At 48.9% G+C, this 24673-nt stretch overlaps 1 protein-coding gene across 14 annotated transcripts in view; it reads right to left on the bottom strand.

The window, feature by feature from the left end:
- PRR5L (proline rich 5 like) overlaps positions 1–24673 on the bottom strand; it is a 155634-nt gene that overhangs the window by 5728 nt on the left and 125233 nt on the right. For 10 of the 14 annotated variants that reach the window (XM_024975062.2, XM_059874595.1, XM_005216367.5 and 7 more), the window contains 4 exon segments: positions 18316–18373; positions 13656–13747; positions 8301–8441; positions 4565–4691 (listed from right to left, as the gene is read on the bottom strand). In XM_024975062.2, coding sequence (XP_024830830.1) covers positions 4565–4691; positions 8301–8441; positions 13656–13747; positions 18316–18373 — 418 coding nt within the window. 14 annotated transcript variants of the gene reach the window in all.

The following is a 24673-nucleotide window of genomic DNA, read 5'->3' as shown; positions in this document are numbered from 1 at the left end:
GGGCCCTGCCATTCGGAGCAGGAAGTCTCCATAGGGGATTGACTGAGCTGTGGGTCTCCCGCCTGGTGCCTAAAAGCTGGCCCCTCCTTGGCAAGGGGGCCCACGGAGGAGCAGCAAGAGGGGCTGGACCCTGACGCCTCCTGCACCGCCCTCCCAGCCTCCTCCTGTATTTGCTCCTGCCTCACTCCCCAGGCGACCCGCGGAGCCCTGGCATTCGTCCCCCTGCTCTGAAGCCAGCCCTGGCAGCTCCCTTCAAACCCCCAGAGAGAAACAAAGCCCGGAGGAGGCGGTTCTTTGTTGGGGACTCAGTTCCCAGGCCTTTGATCTCCCAGGCTTTCGGCCAGGCCCCACCAGAGTGGCCCCCATCAGGCGTGTTACAACACCTGCCCATCAGGTTCACGGTGGGCGTCTCTCTTTAGGCCCTGGCACCTGAAAGTCCATGAATGCCGACTGATCAAGAGGACAAGTTACTGTATCTTGGGGCAAAGGACCCTCCCCCTGGAGCCACAATGGAGAGAGATGAGTGGGAGGCCCGGGCCTTTGTGCGGAAGAAACGAGCGCTAACTGAGCCAGGGCAGCAGCCTGGAAACTTGGGAAACTGGAAAGGTAGAAATGTGGGCCTGGCCTCTGACAAATTGGCCTGTTTTTTTTTTTTTTTTTTTTTAAGATTTCATTATTTTCCTCCTCACCCACTACTCCCTCTGCCCAAGAAAAGTGACAGCTTTGGAGGGAAGGACACACACACACACACACACACACGCTCACTCCATCACGTCCTGGGACTCATCTTTTCTCTCCGAAGCAAGACTTGCCCATCCATGGGATGAGGCTTAACTCTCAGACCCATGGGCCTGGCGGGCAGGAAGAGGGTCCACCCGTGAGTCCCTGGCTCAACCTGCCTGAGCCCGTGAGTACAGGTGGGAGCCCTAGAAGGCCACTTCTCCAGCTCTGGTCACCTACCCCGTGTGACCCTGGGGACGTTTCTTACCAATGCAGAGTCTGAGGTCACGACAGCATGCATCCCCAGAATCTGGTAGGATGACTACATGCCAAGTGCTTGCTCGGGGCCTGGAAGGTGACAGGTGTTTTGAGATGCTGGGCCCAGCTGCCCTTCACCCCTCCCATCCTGTCAGGCCCAGAGAGGTCATGGAAAGGCCTCCGGAGATTTCTCACGTCCACCGCCTCTGCTCCGTCTCTTTCTACCTCGGCCGGTTGTCACAACAGGCAGCTACCTCTTCCACAGACAGGAGAAGAGCCTCTGTTCAACTGAGGGGAAGACTGAGCCGCAGAGAGTCCTCTCTTTATCTAGAAAGGGGTGTCCTCCATAAGGAAGGGCGCTGTGGTGGCCATTTTAGCTTTTTGGTGTCCAGGGGTTGGTTGCGGATGACGTCCTGGCCCCGGATACCTCTGGCACTAAGGACCGCGTGGACAAAGAATGCCGGCTGCCATACCACTAAGCAAAGGATGCCCTGGCCATCGAGCCAGCAGCCACTGCAGCCACCCTGGACTGTGCACCCTCAGGGGATTCAGGATGGAGAAAAGCTATAGGAGAGCAGGCCTAGACGTTAGGGTATGTATCAAAGGACTTTGAGGTCAACATGTACACACTGCTGTATTTAAAATGGACAACCAACAAGGTCCTGCTGTACAGCACAGGAACTCTGCTCAGTGTTATGTGGCAGCCTGGATGGGAGGGGAGGCTGGGGGAGAATGGACACATGTATGTGTTTGGCTGAGTCCCTGTGCTGTCCACCTGGAACTATCACAACATTGTTAATTGGCTATCCTCCAATATAAAATATACTCCAATATAAAATATACTCCAATATAAAAGTTTTTTAAAAAAGGAATGACTTCAATGAGCCCAGACTCTTGCATCTTCCCACATGTAGAAAAGCACTAAATTCACAAACTTGAGATATCTATTTTTCTTTAATTAACAGTATTCTCTCATAGGAATAACAATATTCCAACTACCTGGTCTTTGTTGCAAAAACTTCCATACACCCTAGTTCCTCCTTCCCTCTTTGGAACAGTCCTCCAGAGCTATCTGAGAGGCTGTCTTCTATGCTCAAGTACTTAGTTTTTCCATTGACTAAAACATAATTCTCAGTTTTTAGGGTGTAATTTTTTTCAGTCGACAACTGAGAAGGAAGGACCAGTTTCTCTGCGGTCCCTCAGCACCATCAGTCACCTCTTGGAGCTGACAGGGTGGGTGGGGGGCGGGTGGAGTGTGGAAGAACAGCTGGCCAAGGGCATAGAGCTAGGGGCTTTGAAAGCCTGTCTCTAACAGCCAAGTGACCTTGACCTGCATTTGCCTCACCTGTGAGTGGGAACGTGGTATCCAGCCCACCCCACACAGTGCCCAGGACGTGGTCTGTGTCCCGGGGCTTCCCCTGCCGACAGCCACTCTGCAACTCTAAAGCTCTCTCAGTTCCTCGAACGTTGCACCCTCTTGCTCCCCACCCACCTCCTCATAACCTCAAAAGCCTCCCAGAGATCCTTCCCTTTGCCTGGTCAATCTTCCCTCCCCATTGACTCAGCTAACTTGTATTCATCCTCCGGGTCCCACTGCAGAGATCACCTCCTCCAGGGAGTCTTCCCTGATTGCCCAGTCCTCTTGCTGTGGGCCCTGGACTTCCCCAATCAGAGCACTTGTACACTGATGAGTCATGGTCCCTGTGCCAGAGGGCAGGGGTGGGTCAATTTTGTCACAGATATCACCTGCAGCAGTTCACGAGGTGCCAGGGACAGGGTCTTCTTAGTACACATTTGTTGAAATAATAATATAATAAAAAAGTAATCAAAAGAAGGTCATTTCCTCCCTTCTCGGGTTCTACTGTGACAACGCCCCAGAGACAACGACTGTCCTTGGCACAAGAATAAAACCTCAGGCCTTTGATTACAATTTGATGAAAGTATGTATGAGTCTTATTATAGCTGAAAAGTTGAAGGCATCCCCTCTTAGAGCGAGTCCTCACTGAACAAACTTCCAAATCCATTCGCGTTCCCAGCTCCAGGCCCAGCAGATGGTGGGGTCCCTGCCATGGCCCGGCTAACCCGCTGGCATGCTGACATCTCCTTGTATCCTCCTGCCCCAAACTTGGGGGCCAGCTGGCCCCGCCAGAGCAGGAAAGTGGCGCCCAGCCCTCCTCACGGGGAGGGCAGGGGACTGTTTTCCTTCAGCCGGCTCTTGCCAGCTCCTGGGTGGAATCAGGGAGGAGGGAGGGAAGGAGGGAGGGAGGGTGGAGGACCAGGCAGGCAGAAGACTGGGGCCAGCACCCTCAGATTTGTGGTGACTGTGGTTAAACTGGTGTCTCCAGAGAAATATGAAGGGGCCCTAAAAACTGTGGCAGGCCTTGCTTTCTTCTGCAGTCGGGAGGCCCGGGAAGGGGCGGGAAGCCCGCTGGAGGCTGGTCCTCCCCTCTTTTCTTTGAAGCCCAGCTCTGTCTCCATTCAAGCCAGAAGAAGGGATAAAAGGTTTCAAATTCAGGAAATCCCTTTCCACCTCTGCACCTGTGTGTGGGTGCTGGTCACCCCAGCCTCGGGTACCACCCATCCATCTAACAAATAGTTTTTGACTGTCTACTCTATGCCAGGGCTTCCCAGGTGGCACAGCAGTGAAGAATCTGCTTGCCAATGCAGGAGATGCAAGAGATGCAGGTTCAATCCCTGGGGTTGGGAAGATCCCCTGGAGGAGGAAATGGAAACCCACTCCATTGCTGGGACAGAGGAGCCTAATGGACTATAGTTTATGGAGTCACAAAGAATCAGATGCGACTTAGTGACTGCGTATGCACACACACTGCATTGCCAGCCAGCATTTTGGCTGCTGAAGTTAGAACCACAAGCCAAAAGTTCCTGCATTTGCGGGGGGTGGGTGGTTCCATTTCAGAGAGTAACTGAGGAATATCTTTTATGATATTCTATAGCTATTTCCTCATCTAGACCATAGTCTCACTGAAAGAAGGAATAGACTCATTTCATCTCTAGATTCTCCGGGGTGAGTAGTACAGAGCCTGAATTTTAGCTTTACAGCCACTGGAAAGAGGCCTCAGTGGGATTTGTCCCCCAGTCCAGGAGCCCCTGTCCTGCATGTGAAGTCCCTGGCAGTACCTACAGGAATGCAGTGGGCAGCCAGCAGCTGGATCTCCAGCCACACACCCAGTAAGCTGGCTTCACGTTTTGAGCCACTTTCAAAAGGAAATTCATCACTGGTGGTTTTTCCAGTCATGAGGGGGTAGGCTGCAGTCAGGCATGGTTTTGGGTATCAGATACAGGAAAGTTAACACTGCAGGCACCAAAACAGATCAAAGCCACTGATCAAAGATGTGAATCAGACAAGCACCACCACAGAAGTTCAGTATCCGTTCCTGGGGAGGAATCGGCCAAGCGGGGAGGTTACTGCAACAACCAGGCCAGAGGGAAACACGAGCAGTGAACATGTAGAGGTTTGCACAACCCACGTGGGAAGCAAAGGGCTTGGCAGGTCATCAGGGCTCAGGGAAACATAACTGGTACCAGTCATTGCGGCTCCTGGCAGCTTGAGAGCCGGCCCCCTTACCCAATGTGTACGTGGGGCCTGAGAGGCCACGGTCCTCGCTGATGCCAAGGAAAGGAGAAACCACCTGCTTCACCAGCTCCTCCAGCTGCAAATAACCCTCACTTGGGCCTGTGGGCTCGTGAACACTCTGGAAATAAACACCCAAGAGAGACAGGTCAGTCCAAGTCACCATGGCCAGCGGCTTCTGGCCACCCTCCCACTACATTCCAAGCAGGCTGTATCCTCGTGGCTGAATGAAGGAAACCCAGGCTTGGAGCCCCAGGCACTGGTCCTGGGTGGCGGTGATCAGAACTGTGCATGGCAAGCACCGTGGCCTCTGTGGTGGGATCCCACCCCAAAGCAGGGCTGGTGGAACGGTGGGACTGTCCCCACCCCAGCTCCAGGGCTGAGGTCTGACCGGTCCCAATCACAGCCAGCTCACCCTCTCCGTCACAATAACTGTTCCACATCAGGCACACAGGAGCTTTATAAAGCACTTTCTATGTTTCACAGCACCTGCCAACAACCCTCACCATCCCCCCTTTTACACACAAGGAAAGTTAAGACTCAGAAAGCTTATGTAACTTGCCCAGGAAAATACAGCTGGCAAGGGGCCAAAACCCAGGCCTGGCACACAAGCTGCCTGGCTCTGAGCCCATCTTACTGCTCCTTGTTAACAGGCTGGAAAAGAAAGCGGGAGAGAATCTGGAAAAGACCAGAACAGCAGAAGAAAGGGAGCATCACTGTGGACCAGACACACATTTAGTACCAAGGTGAAGGGTCAGTTCAAAAGCACAGGAGTCCTCGGAGCTACAAGGAGCTGGAAAGTCATCGAGGTTTTCTAGAAAACCAGCTAACTCTGAAGGAATTCAATTTCTTGCTGGAAAGGCGTGGAAGCCATGTGTTTGTATGGAGGGCCTGCAAGAGAGCAAGGCTTCGTGGGCACTGTGCTCAGCCCAAAGGGCCAGCTGTCAGAGTCTCAAAGCGGAAGAGATTTTAAATCACTCTCGTTTGAAAAGAGAAAACTCTCCCCTGCACTGGAGTTTAGGAGCTGGGGCCAAGAAGGTGGAGGGGCCCGTCCTGCAGGTTGGATGGAGACCCCTGGGTGCAAGCTCCAAGGGAACTGGCTGCCGTGGTACCTTGTCAGCTCCATCACACTGAGATGGAGGCAGCTGGGGCAGTGGGAGGCAGGGGTGGCTTACCGAAACGAAAAGGAAGGCTGAGGAGGGGGCTACGGGGCAGAAGACTTGGTGGTTGCAGGACCGGGAAGGGGTCAGAATTGGTGCAGAGGAAACGTGAGCGAGGTTGTCTGGCACTTGAGGGGGCTGCTCATGGGAGAAGACCTGAGGGTTTTCCATGTCCCTCAGCAAGAGCAGAAGCACTGGGAAAGGCCAGCAAGATGCCTCGCTTGACACTCCACAAGGACCTGCTGTAGAGCGCAGGGAACTTTACTCATACCCTGTAATAACCTATATGAGAAACGGACCTAAAAGATAAGAGATCCATGTACACGTGTAACTGAATCACTTCGTGGTACATCTGAAAGTAACACAACATTATAAATCAACTGTACTGCAATATGAAACAAAAATTAAAAAAAGTAAAAACAGGTGGAATTTCAGAACTACTAATATGTGTAATGTGCTAAGTCACTCAGTTGTGTCCGACTCTTTGCGAACCATGGACTGTAGCCCTCCAGGCTCCTCTGCCATAGAATCCTCTGGGCAAGAAAACTGGAGTGGGTTGCCATTTCCTTCTCCAGGGGATCTTCCTGACCCAGGGATCGAACCCGGGTCTCCTACGTCTCCTACACTGGCAGGTGGGTTCTTTACCACTGGCAATGCTGCTGCTGCTAAGGCGCTTCAGTCGTGTCCGACTCTGTGCGACCCCATAGACGGCAGCCCACCAGGCTCCCCCATCCCTGGGATTCTCCAGGCAAGAACACTGGAGTGGGTTGCCATTTCCTTCTCCAATGCATGAAAGTGAAAAGTGAAAGTGAAGTAGCTCAGTCGTGTCCGACTCTTCGAGACCCCATGGACTGCAGCCCACCAGGCTCCTCCGTCCATGGATTTTCCAGGCAAGAGTACTGGAGTGGGGTGCCATTGCCTTCTCTGACCACTGGCAATATGGTATTACAAAAGCTTCTTTGTTAAAAAAAAAATAAGTATCTATCACAACTAACTACAGAATTACATGTTGAGAAAAGAAAGGCTTCACTTAGGAAGGCACACGAGACTCTCCACAAGGGTGAGGGGATCCTCCAGGTGGCAGAAGGGAGAGGGGAGCCTTATTCATGCTCTCAGAGACCCACCCACAGCCTCAAAAGTAGAGCAGTTTCAGCCCCAAAACCACCTTGGTTGGGTTTCAGAGCTGAGGACACTTTTATCTCATTTTTTCACCCCTTGATATTTCTCATCTGCCTTCTCCCCACAAGACTCTTCCACTCTACGATTCCTAAGCACTAAACAAGAGAGGGATGCAGAGCGAGGAGAAGAGGCAAGAAGTGGGAAGGAAATTCTGAGCTGCATCAGAATCCCTGGGCAAAGAACCTGACTTGCACACAGCCCTCTGGGAAGGAGCTATCCTTGGCTTGGCTGCTGGACTGGCTATGCATTTGCAAGGCTCAGCACAAGATGAAAATGTGGGGTCCCTTGTTCAAAAATTAAGAATTTCCAGATGGTGATGAAAAGTGAAAGTGTTAGTCGCTCAGTCTTGTCTGACTCTTTGCTACCCTATGGACTGTAGCCCGCCAGGCTCCTCTGTCCATGGGTTTGTCCCAGCACGAATACTGGAGCTGGTAGCCATTCCCTTCTCCAGGAGGTCTTCCCAACCCAGAGATCGAACCCAGGTCTCCTGCATCGCAGGCAGATTCTTTACCATTTGAGCCATCAGGGAAGAGAATTAAACCCAGCATGGGATCCTGTTGGTGGGGGGAACGGGGGCGGGGGAGGACCCTGGGGCACTGACTGGCAGGGGGCACACTGGCTTGATTGGGCAGGTCCCCTCAGAAGGGACCATTCTAGGACAGTCTCAGACCTGCCTGTGCCTGCCAAGGAGAATCAGATCTCTAGGGTGGTCAAAGTCTCTGGTTCAGCCTCTTCCTGGACAGCCTAAGGATAGGACCTCATGACCCATGGGAGGAAAGGTTGAGCCCCTTGTATGTTTTGAGGAGGGAGGGTTGGTTCAGGGCCATTTTGGAAATGCACTGGGAAAGAGAAATGGCTCTTCTCTGTAGGAGAAGTAGGCAGGGAAAAACCAGCCCCAGATCTCTTGACGCTGTGGACAGTGCGGGCCCAGGCAGAGAAAACAGCAGTTCCAGCTACTGGGGCCCAACTTCCCTGCAGCGGGGATGGTCCGAGGGCAGTACAACCTGCACGTTTCCTTTAGATCCAGAAGCTGCCACCCCTGCCACCCAGAGTCAGTCCTGGGCTGGGGAAAGACCGGCCTTTGTCACCGTCACACCCCCAGCCTCTGGCTTCCTGACTCCCAGAGGGTAGAAGAACATGTCCCAGGAGGCCCTCAGGAAAATGATGCCAAATTCCCCACGTTAAAGGGACCATCGCTTATGGGGCATCTTCAAGTGTCCTGGGAGACTGCGGGAGGAGAGGGACCTTGACAGGGCTCGCTGCACGCACAGCAAACGGACAAAGGAACTGGAAGGTGACCGATGACACTAAAGAAGACAAACTGAGCCAGGGTGCTCCAGCCACAGGGGCCCTTTCCCTCATCCCTCAGTGACGTCTCCGTCGCGCCTCACCTGCAGGATGAGCAACATCTGGACGATGGACGAGGGCAGCTGGGGCTGCGCTAGCAGCAGCAAGTCCTCCAGCTTCACCTTCAGCAGCACCAGGTCGCGGAAGCCCAGCAGGGAAATCTGGCGGATGGTCAGCTCCTGACCCTGGTGGAAGAGAAGAGGCAGCAGCGGGACGTAAGAGCTTGTGGGATCTGTCACCAACCACATGGGAGCCAGGACCACAATCAGAGGGTGGGACTGGTGTCTCCAAGGCCCAGGGGGGCTGTTGAAGAGAAGAATATTTGACCCCTGTTCCTTCAGAATGAAAGCTTCATTTAAGATAAGGTATGACTCATGGGTTCAAAAAGATCCATGCACCCTAATGTTCATAGCAGCGTTATTTATAACAGCTGAGACATGGAAACAGCCTAAATGCCCCTAGGCAGATGGCTGGATAAAGAAGCTGTGCGCACACACACACACACACACACACACACACACACACACTGGAACACTCAGTTCAGTTCAGTCGCTCAGTCATGTCCGACTCTTTGCGACCCCATGAATCACAGCACGCCTGGCCTCTCTGTCCATCACCAACTCCCGGAGTTCACTCAGACTCACGTCCATCGAGTCATTGATGCCATCCAGCCATCTCATCTTCTGTCGTCCCCTTCTCCTCTTGCCCCTAATCCCTCCCAGCATCAGAGTCTTTTCCAATGAGTCAACTCTTTTCATGAGGTGGCCAAAGTACTGGAGTTTCAGCTTTAGCATCATTCCTTCCAAAGAAATCCCAGGGCTGATCTCCTTCAGAATGGACTGGTTGGATCTCCTTGCAGGCCAAGGGACTCTCAAGAGTCTTCTCCAACACCACAGTTCAAAAGCATCAATTCTTCAGTGCTCAGCTTTCTTCACAGTCCAACTCTCACATTCATACATGACCACAAGAAAAACCATAGCCTTGACTAGATGGACCTTTGTTGGCAAAGTAATGTCTCTGCTTCTCAATATGCTATCTAGGTTGGTCATAACTTTTCTTCCAAGGAGTAAGCGTCTTTTAATTTCATGGCTGCAGTCACCATCTGCAGTGATTTTGGAGCCCAAAAAAATAAAGTGTGACACTGTTTCCACTGTTTCCCCATCTATTTCCCATCAAGTGATGGGACCAGGTGCCATGATCTTCGTTTTCTGAATGTTGAGCTTTAAGCCAACTTTTTCACTCTCTACTTTCACTTTCATCACTACTCAGCCATAAAAAGAATGGAATTTTGCCATTTGCAACAATAAGGATAAATCTGGAGGGTATTTATGCTAGGTAAAATCAGACAGATAAAGACAAATGCTGTACCTTATCACTTACAAAACAAACTAATGAATATAACAAAACAGAAACAGACTCATAGAGAATAAACTAGTGGTTACTAGCGAGGAGAGGGAAGGGGGCAGGGGTAACACAGGGCTAGAGGATGGACAGGTACAAACTACTAGGTATAAAAGAAATAAGCCACAAGGATATATTGTACAGCACAGGGAACATAGCCAATATTTTACAGTAACTTTAAATGGAGTACACTCTATAAAAACACTGAATCACTGTATTGTAAACCAATATTGTATCACTGTAAACTAATACTGTGAATCAATTATATGTCAATAAAAAAGTAAGGTGTGACTCAACCTGCCTAAACGACGCAAAGGTGACACAAGGCACATGTATTGAGGGTCGTGCTGTGCTGTGAGTGAGGAAGGAGGAAGAGGAGGAAACAAGAGGAAAGATAGACAGCGCCTCCCTACACTCAAGGCTGTGTCCTCAGCTTCAGCCATTCAATATTTGTGGACCAATCGTATGCCAGGCAAAGAAGGAAATATAGGACCTGTTAAGACTCTTCTGCCAATGCAAGTAACGTAGGAAGGAAAATCACTGAAGACGTAGAAGAAAAGGATTTGTTCAACCACGTAGATAGGGGCTGAGGATGAAAACAGTGACTGATAATTGTAAGAGCTGATCCTTATCTTAGGAAGGCTAAGTAAGACCCTTACCTCTGACCATGTGCTGGGCTTGATTCTCAACATGCCAGATATAAATGGCACGTTTGATCCTCATGACCACTTCTGAGATAGATATCGTAATAAAACCCAATCCACAGAAGAACAACCCTATACCCAGACTGACAGGAATTTACCCAAAGTAGAGCTGGATCTCAAAGATAAAGTATTTGATTCTAGAGCTCCTAAAGTTTCCCAAAACAGAAAGGGAAAGCAGGGCCCATTCCCAGACACTCCTTTGCATGTGTGTACACAGCACATACCCCAATTGGCTGCTCTTAGAGAAGATGAGATATCATCAGGGTATCCTCCCAAAGGGATGTGGCCTCCCATTCCTCAAGTTGGTCAAGACTTAAGGAAGCTTTGCACTTCCTATAACTCCGTAGGGTTTAGAGAAACATGGGTAAGAGTGGTTTTGCCATTCTCACAGCCCCCTACTCTCCAGTCCCAAGAGATACACCCCACCCACACCTCACAGGCTCAGTTTAACCATTTCTTCTCTTAAAATTTTTTTCTTTAGTTCTAAGTTCTTTTTTTGGGGCTGCTTGAAACACGCAGGATCTTAGTTCCCTGACCAGAGATCAAACCCATGCCCCTGGAGTGGAAGCATGGAGTCTTAACCACAGACCACCAGGGAAATCCCTAACCACTCCTTCTTGATTGCCTTCCCTGGCCACCCCCAATGGTAGTGGTCCCCCACCTTTCCCAAGGTCCTACAATTTCTATTCTTTGCACCACATCTTAGCAGTTGGCACTGACTGCCTATCTCATAAGTGTCTGTGCCCTTGCTTCCTCTCCAGGACTCCATTCACTCTACAAGACAGAAAAAGGCAGGCAAGTTTCTACACCCTTGAATACTGTGGGCACTCAAACACCTTTCTCCAGTGAGGAAGCAGGTCTCACGCAGACACTTACGCAGGAAGTTAGTGTCTAGACTAACAGACACCCCGAGGGTGTTATTACCAGTAGTAAGAGCCCAGGGGTTCTCCAAGTGGGGTATCTGTATCAGCAGCAGCACTTGGGAAATTGTGGGTGGGCGAGGTGGATGGGGCAACAGCATATGTTGCAACATCTTACAGTTTTTCTTAAAAAAAAAAATTTTTTTTTTTTTTTTTACTTAATTATTTAGCTGCTCTGGGTCTTAGTTACAGCATGCACAATCTTCACTCTTCATTGCTGCATGCGGGGATCTTTAGTTGTGACATGTGAACACTTAGTTGCAGCATGAGGGATCTAGTTCCCTGACCAGGGACTGAACCCTGGCTCCCCTGCACTGGGAGCATAGAATCTTAGCCTCTGAACTACCAAGGAAGTCCCAGATCTTACAATTTTTTAAGAGAAGCAGGACAGTGTCATCCTCAGATCCACACAACTGGGCTCCTGCCTGAATCTGGGGCTAAGGGAGCCCTTCTTGACCCTCCAATACCAGGGCCAAGCCCACTCAGCTTCCTCACTCCCCATTCTAACTCCATCTAGTGGGGAATTCCCTGGCAGTCCAATGATTAAGTCTCTGAGCTTCCACTGCAGGGGGTGAGGGTTTGATCCCTGATCTCCTGGTCAAGGAACTAAGATTCTGCATGCCTCGAAGCACGGTGAAAAAGAGAAAAAACCCATCTGGGTATCTCTATCTTGGAATTCCCTGTAGACACAGGGAATCTTAAGAAGGACCTAGGTCTACACCCCTTCTCCAGTAGGGCTGCCAAATAAACCAGAGGCTGTCCAGTTACATTTGAATAACTTTCTAGTATAAGTATGTCCCAAATATTTCATTGTTTATTGTTTATCTGAAATTTAACTAGGCATCCTGTAGGTCAATTTGTGTTATCTGGCAACCCTGCCTCCCAGGCATGTCGTCTTAAGACCCACTGCTGGCCAAGGAGTGAGTATTGCAGCAAAGGGACAAGTCTGTCGACACAGAGGGTGAGCCATCCACAGAAAAGCTATAAATCCTCTCATGGGGGCGCAGCGGGGAGCAGGGATGGGATGAAAAGAGCAGTGGGCTGCAGGCCACATGCTTCTACTGGAATTGTTAGGGGCAAACTGGAATTGGAAAAAGGGACTCTGAAGGCGTAATCTTCCGATTTTAAAATATTTGACATGTATTTAAAAGAACCCAGAATTCCTTTAAAACAGCATTCAGAGCAAACAAAGCCCGTGGGCCCTTACCTCTGGTACAAGGTAATTCCTATCAATGGCTTCACATCTAATCTAACCTGATTGCATGCTGCTACTGCTGCTGCTGCTAAGTCGCTTCAGTCGTTTCCGACTCTGTGCGACCCCATAGACGGCAGCCCACCAGGATCCCCCATCCCTGGGATTCTCCAGGCAAGAACACTGGAGTGGGTTGCCATTTCCTTCTCCAATGCATGAAAGTGAAAAGTGAAAGTGAAGTCGCGCAGTCGTGTCCAACTCTTTGCGACCCCATGGACTGCAGCCTACCAGGCTCCTCCGTCCATGGGATTTTCCAGGCAAGATTACTGGAGTGCGGTGCCATTGCCTTCTCCGAACCTGACTGCATGCGAAGCCTTAACCCCAATGGGAAGAGCTACTGTGAGCACACAGCAACGGAAGCCTATGACAGACACGTACACTTTGGAGAAGAACATCTATTGGTCAGTCTGCCTGAGGGCGTGTCTATCCTCACCAGGCACTGACCAATCCTGTTCTTGGCCCCTGCAGCAGGGTAGAGGGAAACCAGCACATGGTAGAAATGAGCTGAGCTCGCAGAATAAGAAGCATAAGAGATGCTGTTCATCTCGTACTCTAAATTCCTCATTCTGCAGGAGATGAAACGGAGCCATGCTCAGAGACGGGAAATGAGTTTGCCTACACTCAACTACAGATTCCTAGTCCGCAGTTCTTTCTGCTACATCATGGGCCTTCTCGTCTTCAGGAAATCGCTTACGGAGAGCAAGGAACACTACTCCTTTCCCGGAATTTGGGAGTCACAGGAAACTTGCCAGACCACTATGCTTCAAAGAAAGTGGGGAGGGGAAAAAAGGAAATAAAAGGGAAAAAAGTCTCCTTCCCCCATCTTCCCTTATTTCTGAAAAGAAGAAACAAACCACTCTAAGAAGATACAGACATCCTCAAAACCAAGAGGGAAAGGAGAGCCTACAAATTGCTAGGTATGCATGCACTGTTCGCTGCTTGAGGTTAGATGCTAAATATAGAACAGAGTGCCTTCCAAAGATGTCCGAGGTCCTGATCCAACTCGGGCAGTGCCCAGGCTCCTGGTTTTCCCTCATTCGCTGGCAGGCCCCAGGGGGCACCGGTCAGGGAGTAAGACAGACTGCCCAGGCCGGCAGGAGATCGTTCCCCAGTGAGACTGACCTGAACTGGATAGAATATGGCCTGCAGGGTGGGGAGAGTCTCAGTGAAGAAGTGGTCCCAGACTTCAGCCAGAACCTCAATGCGATTTTCACCTACACAAGGGCGAGAAGATGGGAGGGGAGAAAGAAAGAGAAGAATGTGGTCATTACTCACAGGAGTGGTTGGGAGGCAGTTCCTAGTCAAATGGAGCACAGGCGGGGGTGTTGCGGGGGAAAGCTCATTACGTATATTGGATCTCTAAGTGCTACTACAGTAAACATGGAATTGGATGGGAAGATGATCAAGAATATGCAAATATGCCTTCTCTCCCTTAGTCCACAAAAGGGAGCTGAATTTTGAAAAGCACATAATTGCAATCATCATGAGAATGGTTACAACATGATCAGGCCCTGTGCTAGACTATTATCTATAAGTAATCTCATGAATGGATGTTATTACCCTGCTTTACAGCTCAGACATGCCAGGTATCTGGGCTCAAAGGAACACAGGTAGAAGGCCAAGCTGGGCTTCCAGAACCCATGTTCTTGCCAGTATAATCCAGCAAGATCAAGTGCACAGTTAAATATTATCTTTTTTTTTTTTTTGCAATCACTAAGACACTGGTTTTTCAGTCTAGATTTGAGCTATCACTTGAGAAAGATGGAAAGAGGACTTAGAAACTATCACCTGCACCCACTGTAACTGGAAAGGCATTACTCTCTGAACGGTCATCTGCAAAACACAGCCACCTCCTGACGCCGTGTCTATCCACACCCCCGGGATCAGGAAGCCCAGCCCTGGCCAAGCGCTCCCCCCAGGCTAGATGGACACAGGTCACCCAACACCACCGGAAGGCTGTTTGAGGAACTTTTGCACCTGCAGGAAAGGCGGGCACTGGCAGAGGGGAGTCGGCACGGTGGCTGCTGTTTAATGACCTAGATAGCAGAGCTGACTGGGCACTGTCTCTGCCCAGCTGAGGCAGGGAAACTGGGTCAGCCGAGATTAAACACTGAGAGATGCGTCTGGCAATACATTGCCAGATCCACTGAACAGATCTTGAAAGATTCACTTAGTGATGTCCATCTATTAGTTTAACGGACAACAAAAGCAGTGGCTGCGAGAGAGAACAGAATGAAGCCATGACTTTTAACTGGCAGGACCAAAGATGTGCCGATTTTAAAAGGTCAGAGTGAAATACACCAGGGAAAATGCAAATCCATAACACCCTCTACTCTCCTTTGTAATTAGCCAAGAGCTAATTCCACTCTGGTGGAATCACTCATTCACTTCTCTGTCTCCTCCACTAGAACGGAAGTAATGGCACCCGCCCTGTCTTCCTGCTCACCTTTCTATTTCTAGTGCTTAGCATGGTGCCAGACACATTGGTGATTCACTGTTTGGAATTCTTTGATTGAATGAATGGCAAGTATTGAGTATATAGGTTTTTGTAAATGCCAAGGCTGGTGAGTGGAAGGAGGTTACCTTTTAACCCAAATACGGGACAGGACAGAGCAGGCAGGACTTATTAGTCAGCTCCAACATTTTCCTTTCCTCTTAGATAAAGAAAACCACACCATGGCAACCTGGCTGGGGAGAGTCTGTTTTCTTCTTCTGTATCTTCATCCTCTTCTGAATTCCCCTTCTAAGTGAATTTTATTTCAGCCCCGTACACTCACCATCCTCCCTCCATGCCACAGGGCTTTTGCACATGCTTGTTCCTTTGTCGAGACTATTCTCTGCCTTCTCTCTTTGCCTAACCTACATCAGTTTATCTTCATAAACAGAAGATGTATTCATCTTCTTCATAGTTTCAACTCCAGCATCACTTCCACAGGAAAGTCTCCCCCATTGGTCAAACCCCCCTGTTATGGATTGTATTCTTAGTACTTGTCTCAGTTACAGTTTTATATTTGGTGGTGATTTGATTGATACATGTCTCCACTACAGGCTGTGAGCACCTTCAGGATTTGTAATCCTATGAAGTTTTGCTCACCACTGTGTTCTCAGCACCTAGCAAAGCACCTGGCATAATAGATAATCAATAAATGTCTGAATGAATCAATCAGTCACCATCCTCTTTTCAAAGGCAGGTTTGCTAGTTCACTGCAGGGAGGAGTCAGGAAATCAAGAGGACAGTTTGCAACATTGGGGCATGCTTGTGCCTAAAGCCAACATGAACCCCAACACTTGGAGAGAGTGTCTCAAAGGAGAAAAGGCTATGCCATCTCCTTTACTGATGGCCCTTACCCTGAGCCTTCCATCACAGAGACGAGCAGAGGCCCTGCCGACTAGAAAGATAGGACAGAAAGCCTGCTGCTCAGTGCTCCTCCTACTTTCTCCCCTTCACCTCCAAGACTGAGTACTCATTGGCACATGTAGTCATCATTCAACCCAGCAATGGGAAGGTGCGTCTCCTGGGAACCTGGGTCTAATTGTCAGCTTCAAACTTCAGAGAGGAATGGAGGTTTTGGAAAGTGTTCAGAGAAGAACATCAGAGAGACAAGCTAAACAGAGTAGCCTGGGGAGGAAAGAGTTAATGGGAGGAAGTGACTCTACCTCCAAGAACAGCCCCCAAGTCAGGGCTTAGTCCTCTACAAAGATGAAAGGGGTCTGGATGGAAGCTTCTAGATGATTATCTTATTAAAAACTGTCCTCTAATTGCCACAGAGGTTTAGATCAGAGGTGTACAGAATAAGTCTGAGAAATTCTTTAAAGCCAAGGTCACTAAAGCTCTAGAAAATATTACTGAAACTAACAAGGCATATTCTCCCTATGAAAGAGAACCACATAGCTAGGGGCTGCCTCTGTCCCTTCTGCAGCCATCAGTCAGGGTGGACGTGTATAAGTCAGGTCGATAAAGTACAGGTTATTCAATGATAAGACAGATTCCAAACTTGATTTTATAGCAAAACACTTCCATCCAATAAAATCTTTCTTGGAGTTATAACATACAAAATTAACATGTAGAGATGTTCTGGTTGAAGATGTAAGAGCACCTTCACTGTGCAGAAAGGACCCTGCCGCCCAACCTGCAGGACAAGAAGGGACCCAGCAAGAACATCCCGGCCACTGCCCTCCAGTCACGCTTTGGAGCAGAAACACAGAAACTTGATGCTCTTGTTTCTCCTATCAAGCTCTGCGCCTGAGTGTTCACTCTGAATGTAGTTATGTTGAGTGTCACCTGGGTGACAGACCATCAGCTTTCCCTTTTAAGGTCCCTTGAATCTCTAGTTTTGCTCAGGATCTCGTTCATAACTCTGGTTATCCACATTTCCAGGAGCATATAACTCTCAAATAACTCTCCAAATGACTTACAAACAACGTGGTCAAAGACGTGGAAGCCACCCACCTTTCACGCCTAGGTATTAGCCCCGCTCCAAAATGCAAAAAGGCCATGAAGCGCTCAACGTAATTGCATTCGAGGGAAACAAGGCTGCAGGTTCAGTCAACTCTTGAGTAGACAGAGGTTAATTTCGAACCTCTGGTTTTTCAAAGTTTTGGTGAGCACTCACTGGGTGCCGGGCCCTGGGACTTTCCAGGGTCAGTTTCTCATTTTTCTTCCTACTTTGGCTTTCCAGGAGACATGGACACAAGTGTCTTTCCCAGAGAAGGGGAAGAGAAAAAGGGATGGTCCACTGCCTGATACATCTGAATCTAGAAGTAAACTTGATCAACAGTAGAGGTCTCTGGGCTGGAGTAGAAAAAAAAGAAGGAACCAGTATGCATACCTACTATGTGCCAGGACAGCACTGTGCTGGTTCTACTCCCATATCCCGTACAATCCCTACCTCCATTTTATCATTTAAAACATTATTTGAAAAACCAAGACTCAAAGCAACGAGAAACTTTCCAAAAGTCATCCAAGAAGTAGTGGCAAGCTGCAACCAGGATCCACGTTGACGGGAGCTGACAGTAGCCATCAGTGGAGCCATGGGGTCTATTGGCCAACTCTTGTCTTCATCCCAGCTCCCAGCTCCATCCAATGCCTTTCTATCAGTTAGACTCTAGAATCTTTTAAGGCTGGGGAAATTTTCTTTGCTTATTAAATCTTACCCCACTGAGTGGGTGCCTGCTAAGTCTCCCTCAAATGAGTGGACCATCTGACAGATACGACCTCAAGAAACAGTGAAAGTCTGCTCAGTCATGTCTGACTCTTTGTGACCCCATGGACTGTAGCCTGCCAGGCTCCTCTGTCCATGGAATTCTCTAGGCCAGAATACTGGAGTGGGTAGCCATTCCCTTCTCCAGGGGATCTTCCCAACCCAGGGATCGAACCCAGATCTCCCACATTGCAGGCAGATTCTTTACCATCTGAGCCACCAGGGAAGCCCCAAGAAACAGTACAAAGGTCAATAGGAAATAGCCTGGATCAGACCAGAGGGAACAGGATCTACAGTATAATGTATTCCTTCAAAGGAGACTCCTGGCATACATCTTTTGAAAACCAGCCCTTATGGGGGTCTCCCAAGAGGCCACCCTAATTCCCCCTCATTTCTCAAGCAGTCTGACTTGCACTGCCAGGAGTGACTCAAACTGAAACGCTGCCACCTAGCTGGAGAAGAGGCGGCTGGGGTGACTCACGCGCTTGGAGCCTGCCTCTCTTGGACAGACTCATTTCATCTGTCCAAGCATCAAAGGCTGAGTCAGAGTTCCCACCAGATGGGGGCTGCCTTGTACTTGCCTTCACACAGCTTGATCTTCTCCTCCACGAACAGCAGTCCTTTTGCTAGAAGCTGGTTCTGCCAAAAGAGAACAGAGGACACAAGACTTCACTGCGTGACTAACCCTTGTCCACTCTAGGCGGGTGAAGGCATGGAGTTCTAGGCACTTGGACACTGTCATGCCTCCAGGCTGAAGAAGCCTTCGATCCTCTAGGAAGGCTGAGGCTTCGGGAGGAGTCAGCGAGACAGTCCGTCACGAAGGAGACGAAAGCCAAACCCAACCGGCATTCCCATCCCTCCAACCAGGGAAGATGTGACCACAAGCTTGGCTGGACTGTCTGGAAGGACTAGGGTGGACACCCAATGTCCTTTGAGCCCTTCATATAAACTCAGAAAGTGGAGCGTGGAGGCAATGGAAAATTATGCAGAAACGATAGACTTTTTATAAAAACTGACGGTTTCTCAAGCTAGCATGAAAGAGACGGCCTGCAAAATTTTAAGCAGCAGTGAGTATATGTCCCTCAGTGAGTGAGTGCATGAGAAAGTTGTGGGAAAACAGAGTAAGAAGAAGTCCCTTTGCAATTGCAACTAACAACTGTTTTGCAGATATCACAGGATATTTATTCTTCGTCTCATCTAATTCTGACCCTCCCAATAATCTGACCAAGTTGGTGCTATTACCCTGTGACTTTACTGATGGTCAGGGTAGACTTGCCCACAGGAGACAGACTCAATCTTCCTGGCTCCACCAGCCATGTTCTTTTTACTCTGCCTTGCTACCTTCCAGTAGGTCTTCCCACCCAGATCCCCTTCTTCCCTCAAAAGGCTACAGCTGGTCCCACACAATGCAGGCAGCTTTTCCAAAGGTCACAGAATCTCAGAGATGCCTCACCACTTACCTCACATCTTTAGATAATCAAAGGCCTATGCTTATGGCGTGGGGGATCCACAGTGGTATATATCCTATCAAAAACCTATGCATTTCTTAGTGTTCTCCTTTAGAAAAAGCTAAAACCCTGTTACCATGATGGTGAGCGTGTACATGGCAGAGAGGAAAGATCAGACAGGTGTTCAAGTCCAGCTCAGCCACTTTCTAGCTGTGTGATCTTGGGCTTCCTTTCCTGAGTCCTGAGCCCCCTCATCTGTAAAATAGCATCACACCAGCAATATCATAAAGTTCTTATAATATTATAAATATACACACAGGGACTTCCCTGGTGGTCCAGTGGTTAAGACTCCAAGCTGCCAATGCTGTGGACGTGGGTTCGATCCCTGGTTGGGGAACTAAGATTCCACATGATGTGTGGCACAGCCAAAAGATTAAATACACACACACACACGCACACGCGCGCACACACACACACACCCACAGTAATCAATGGTAATGGGCAGTGACGACAATAGTTGCTCTCTTAACCCAACTATCTTCACGAAAGAACAGGTGGGTAAAGAGATTCGATAATGAATGGACCCACATCAAACATATTAAAGTAGTTTATCAAAAGCACTATCACATTCCTGTGACTAATACATATATATGGAATTTTAGAGACCCAATTAAAATTTCCAGGCTATAACCTAATTTGAAAAGTAATTAGCCATCATTTAGTTTCAAAATGGAGTCCCAACTCAAAGTTACAGTGACATCCTATGGGAGTCCACCAACTCTGTTAAAGGGAAAAAGATCAATTCCTTTCCTAGGAATGATGGAACAGACAAGTAATGACAGTGAAAGTCTGTGTCCTCTGCCTTCCACCAAGCACACGAATCCCAGAAGCAAGAAAAACACCACAGCACCACTGAGATGATCACAATCAGGACTTTGTGCCACCTTAGCTGGGCAGGAATGGATGGCACAGGTGTTTCCAGATGTAACCAACCCCCAGCAAATGGCTCTGAGCAAAAATCCCAATTCAGGCCTGATGTCTGTGCCCTGGTCCCTTTCACTGGCCCAGAGGATGTCTTAGGAGGTCCCCAGGCGCTCTGTGCGAGGAGTCCTGATGCCTTGCTCTCCATCACTGCCTCCATTGCCATCACGGGTACCCCAGCCTTCTTCCAAAATAACCACAAATCCTCCTTAATTTCAAGTTTCTGAGATTTACCTCCAAATGTACGAGAGACTCCTCCCTGTGATGCAGGTTTCATCGTTATGTTCCTGCACTGTAATTGTTTACATTTTAAAGGTGAGGGGTGTCCAAGGCACCGAGAGAAATAAAAGCCTAGTCCAGGTTATATCATTAGTCAGTAATAGTCAATATATCCCATGCGTCAGGATTTTAGGTTCTTAGGGGTGAGGACCATGTAATTTAGGTTACCTGGCTTGGAGAACAATGCTTAAAACATGGTAGAAGCTAATAAATATTCACTGAGTACATATTGCCTGTTTGGATGTTAGAGACCATTTTTGCTTTTAAGAAATCAAGGTAAGAGAATGTTTTTAAGAGAGAAAGTGACGTAAGTCCCTAAAATTCTAGTACGAAATAGGCTGTGTGCTCAGTCGTGTCCTACTCATTGTGACTGTAGCCCACCAGGCTTCTCTGGCCATAGAATTTTCCAAGCATAAATACTGGAATGAGTTGCCATTTCCTACTCCAGGGAATCCTCCCAACCTAGGGACTGAACCCAAGTCTCCTGGGCTCCTGCATTGGCAGGTGGATTCTTTACCACTGAGACATCTGGGAAGCCAAAATTCTAATACCCTTAGGCATTTGTACATTTTGCTCTTATTTTACAAATGGCATTTTATTCCCTTGATGAAAACTACTTTGCATCTTACTAGACAAACTTTAAAACATGGCATAGGCTCTCCTTCCTACTCTTTTCCAGGTCCTCCCCCTACAAGGAGACATTTGGGGAAACTTTTTTTAAAACTAAGGAAGTCATTTGTGTATTATGGAAGAAATGGAAAAGAAAACATTCTTGTTAAATTTCTCATGATACATAGCATAGAAATTCTGTAGCTTAGATTAAAATAAGAGTAACAGAAACCTGAGGTGAAAAGGGGCCTTCAGAATCATCTAGTCATTCTCACCTCTCCCCAGCCCTGTGGTCCAAATTAAATGGTCACACACAGTTTCAGTAATTTTTTAGGTTGGACTCATTTTCCAGAAAGCTAAAGCACCTTTCAAAAGCATCTTAAAGAAAGCATTTTTACTCCTAGGCTTTGTAGATTTTGCTCTTATTTTACAGTTGAATAAACTGCAACTAGAAGTACAATCTCCAGCTTTTATTTGGCACGTGCTAAGTGAATTCGATCTTTTGGGCTAGCCTGGCCCTCAGCCCCACCTCTCTGGAGAGTCGCCCGCCACCTACTCAGTGACACTCGGCCCCCTCTTGCATGCTTGAGCCCTTTGAACCCAGCCTTCATCTCCGGCTACGCTGATTGGCTGGATGCCCACCCTCCGACCCACCTAAGTCTCAAACTGAGCCAATCACTTGCTCTCCTGGGAACTGTAATCAACCAGGCCCCCTTTGATCCAAAGGGCCCTGTAATCCTAAGGTCCCAGTGCTTTGAAAGGACTTATGCTCTGCAGTTGCCTTCCTCACTTTGTAATATTTTTTATTTTTTAAATCTGTTTTTTAAAAGAGAAGGCTGACGGGGCAATGGAGCTCACCCCAGGGGCTTGACTTCAGCTCACTTGTGGTCTTGTCTCCTACAGCCACCCCAGGAGGGGGGGTTTAGGTCCCTGCTCCCCACCCCCTGCTGTTCCTTGCCCTGCCAATCTCCCCTGCCCTGCCCCACCACTGCTGTCGTCCTACTCCTAAGGCGATGACAGGGTCGCGTCGGTGGGGGCCCAGGCCTGGTGCCTTACAGCATCTTGCAGAAAGCCAGGCGGCAGACCTCCCTGCCCTGGGCTGGCAGAGCTCTGGCTCGAGTGCTGGTGACTCAGTGGAGGCCTCTTGACCACCCCTGATCTATGTACTGAGACCGTGAAGGTTATAACTCTTGGGGGTCCCCTGTCCATGGTGGGTGGCAGCTGCAGGTCCGTGGGAAGGGAAGTGCCTTCCACGCCCCGGTAGCAACCACACTTGCATTCTGCGTCTGCAAATGATGAAGCCCACCCTGTCTGCTGATCACTGCACCCAAGGACACACCAACTGGACATCTGTGCAGCTTAAAACGGCTGAGACTTAAAGAAAAAAGAAGAGAAAAACAGCCTGGATTCAGAGAGCTATCCTGTCTTTCTAAGCATCTGTTCCCCCTGGCCTCACCTGCCAGTATTCCCAGCCCCAGATAAACACCTGACTCTAGAAGGTGCTGAGAAAATGTACGGGAACAGAGCTGGAGAGGATCCCGACTTTCCTCTTGTCCCACTCCCTGCCCAGTGGCACCAACCCCATCACCTCCCAACCCAAAGGCTTTGAGCCAAAGAACCAGTTATATTCAATAGCAGCCGCCTAGGAAATGGGCCAGTTGTTACTTAATGCAGCCCCCATAAATGAACTTGGACGGGGAATACATAGCCCTCTAATGAAGTGGCAGAGGATCCAGAAGGGAAAAAAAAAAAAACAGCTGACCTGTGTTTATGAAGATGTTGAAAATGGGCTGCCAGCAGAAAAACAAGGCTTCGGGGAAAAAAAACGCAACAAAACAAAACAAAACACAAGGGTGTCTGTGGAAAAGGATCAAAACTATGCCGTCTTCAGCTCATCCTGGGTAATCCTGGAGAGTGGGCAGAAGGAGCTGGGGAGGACAGAGGAGAGAGTGGGCCTGGGACAACTGCAGGGCTCCTCCCTGACCCGGCCAGAAGGACTCCGGAAAATGAAGAACCAACAAGCTAGGAGTTGGGGTGAATGATGCTACTCCCACACAGGGTAGGAGCTCCGTAAATGCTTAAGGCTGCTAACCATCCATTGCTTCTGGTGCTTTAGCAGTGATGATGACAGTAAGAACAGAAAGGATGACAGGAGGGATAACACTGGTTTTTACTCTTTGTCAGGCACTGTTTTGTACCCTTAGAATGCATGATCTCACTTTACCGTTGCCCAAACTGAGGCCCTTTATACAGAAGAAGAAACTGAGGATCACAGAAGTGAAAGTGAAAGTCACTCTGTCGTGTCTAACTCTTTGCGACCCCATGGACTAAACAGTCCATGGCATTCTCCAGGCCAGAATATTGGAGTGGTAGCCTTTCCGTTCTCCAGGGGATCTTCCCAACCCAGGGATTGAACCCAGATCTCCCGCACTACAAGCGGATTCTTTACCAGCTAAGCCACAAGAGAAGCCCAAGAATACTGGGGTGAATAGCCTATCCCTTCTCCAGCAGATCTTTCCGACCCTGGAATCAAAATACGGTCTCCTGAATTGCAGGCAGATTCTTTACCAACTGAGCTATCAGGGAAGCCCTGAGGTTCAGAGAAGCAACTAGCAAATGTGAGACCAGAACTGGCATTCAGGTTGGTTGGAATCCAAAGCCCAAATCTTTCCCCCAGCATATGACTCTGTTTTACTTCAGCAATGATGATTAAAAAAAAAAATACTAAGGTGAACAGCTATCATTCCTTGATGGCTCAGTTTGTATTATACAAAGCACTTAATATATGTCATCTCCTCTAGTAACTGGCAACAATCTTTGGAAGTAGGTACTGTGATTACAGCTGCTGCTAAGTCGCTTCAGTCGTGTCCAACTCTGTGAGACCCCATAGACGGCAGCCCACCAGGCTCCCCCTCCCTGGGATTCTCCAGGCAAGAACACTTCAGTGGGTTGCCATTTCCTTCTCCAATGCATGAAAGTGAAAAGCGAAAGTGAAGTCGCTCAGTCATGTCCAACTCTTAGTGACCCCATGGACTGCAGCCCACCAGGCTCCTCCGTCCATGGGATTTTCCAGGTAAGAATACTGGAGTGGGGTGCCATTGCCTTCATGATTACAGCTAGATTATCACTGAGAAAACTGAGTTTCAGAGAGGCTAGGTAACATGCCTACAGTCACACAGCCAGAAAGTGTTCTGGCAAGGACTGGGATTCATACCTTCCCAGCAGAAAGGCTGGTGGTTTTAGGCATCACACTCTTCTGCCCAGTCAGTTGGAGAGATTTTTAATGCCCTTGCCCACAAAGGAAAATAGATGAGATCCATCTGGTTCAGATATGGTGGGGAGGTTGGCTTGGCAATTTCAGGCTATGTAACCAGGTTCCACCAAAACTTTCATTCGTCTGGGTCATTGCTGCTGCCCAATCCTGCTACAGCTTCTCAACTTCTGCCTCTCCAAAAGGGCTTTCCTGGGGCTTCCCTCTCCGCTGTGCTAAGTCTCTTCAGTCGTGTCCAACTCTGAGACCCCATGGACTATATAGCCAGGTTCTTCTGTCCATGGGATTCTCCAAGCAAGAATACTAGAGTGGGTTGCCATGCCCTCCTCCAGGGGATCTTCCCAACCACAT

Source organism: Bos taurus, chromosome 15, assembly GCF_002263795.3.
Source record: "Bos taurus isolate L1 Dominette 01449 registration number 42190680 breed Hereford chromosome 15, ARS-UCD2.0, whole genome shotgun sequence".
Classification (NCBI taxonomy): Eukaryota; Metazoa; Chordata; class Mammalia; order Artiodactyla; family Bovidae; genus Bos; species Bos taurus.
The sequence above is the reverse complement of the archived record's forward strand: the minus strand, read 5'-3'. Positions and strand labels throughout refer to the sequence as shown.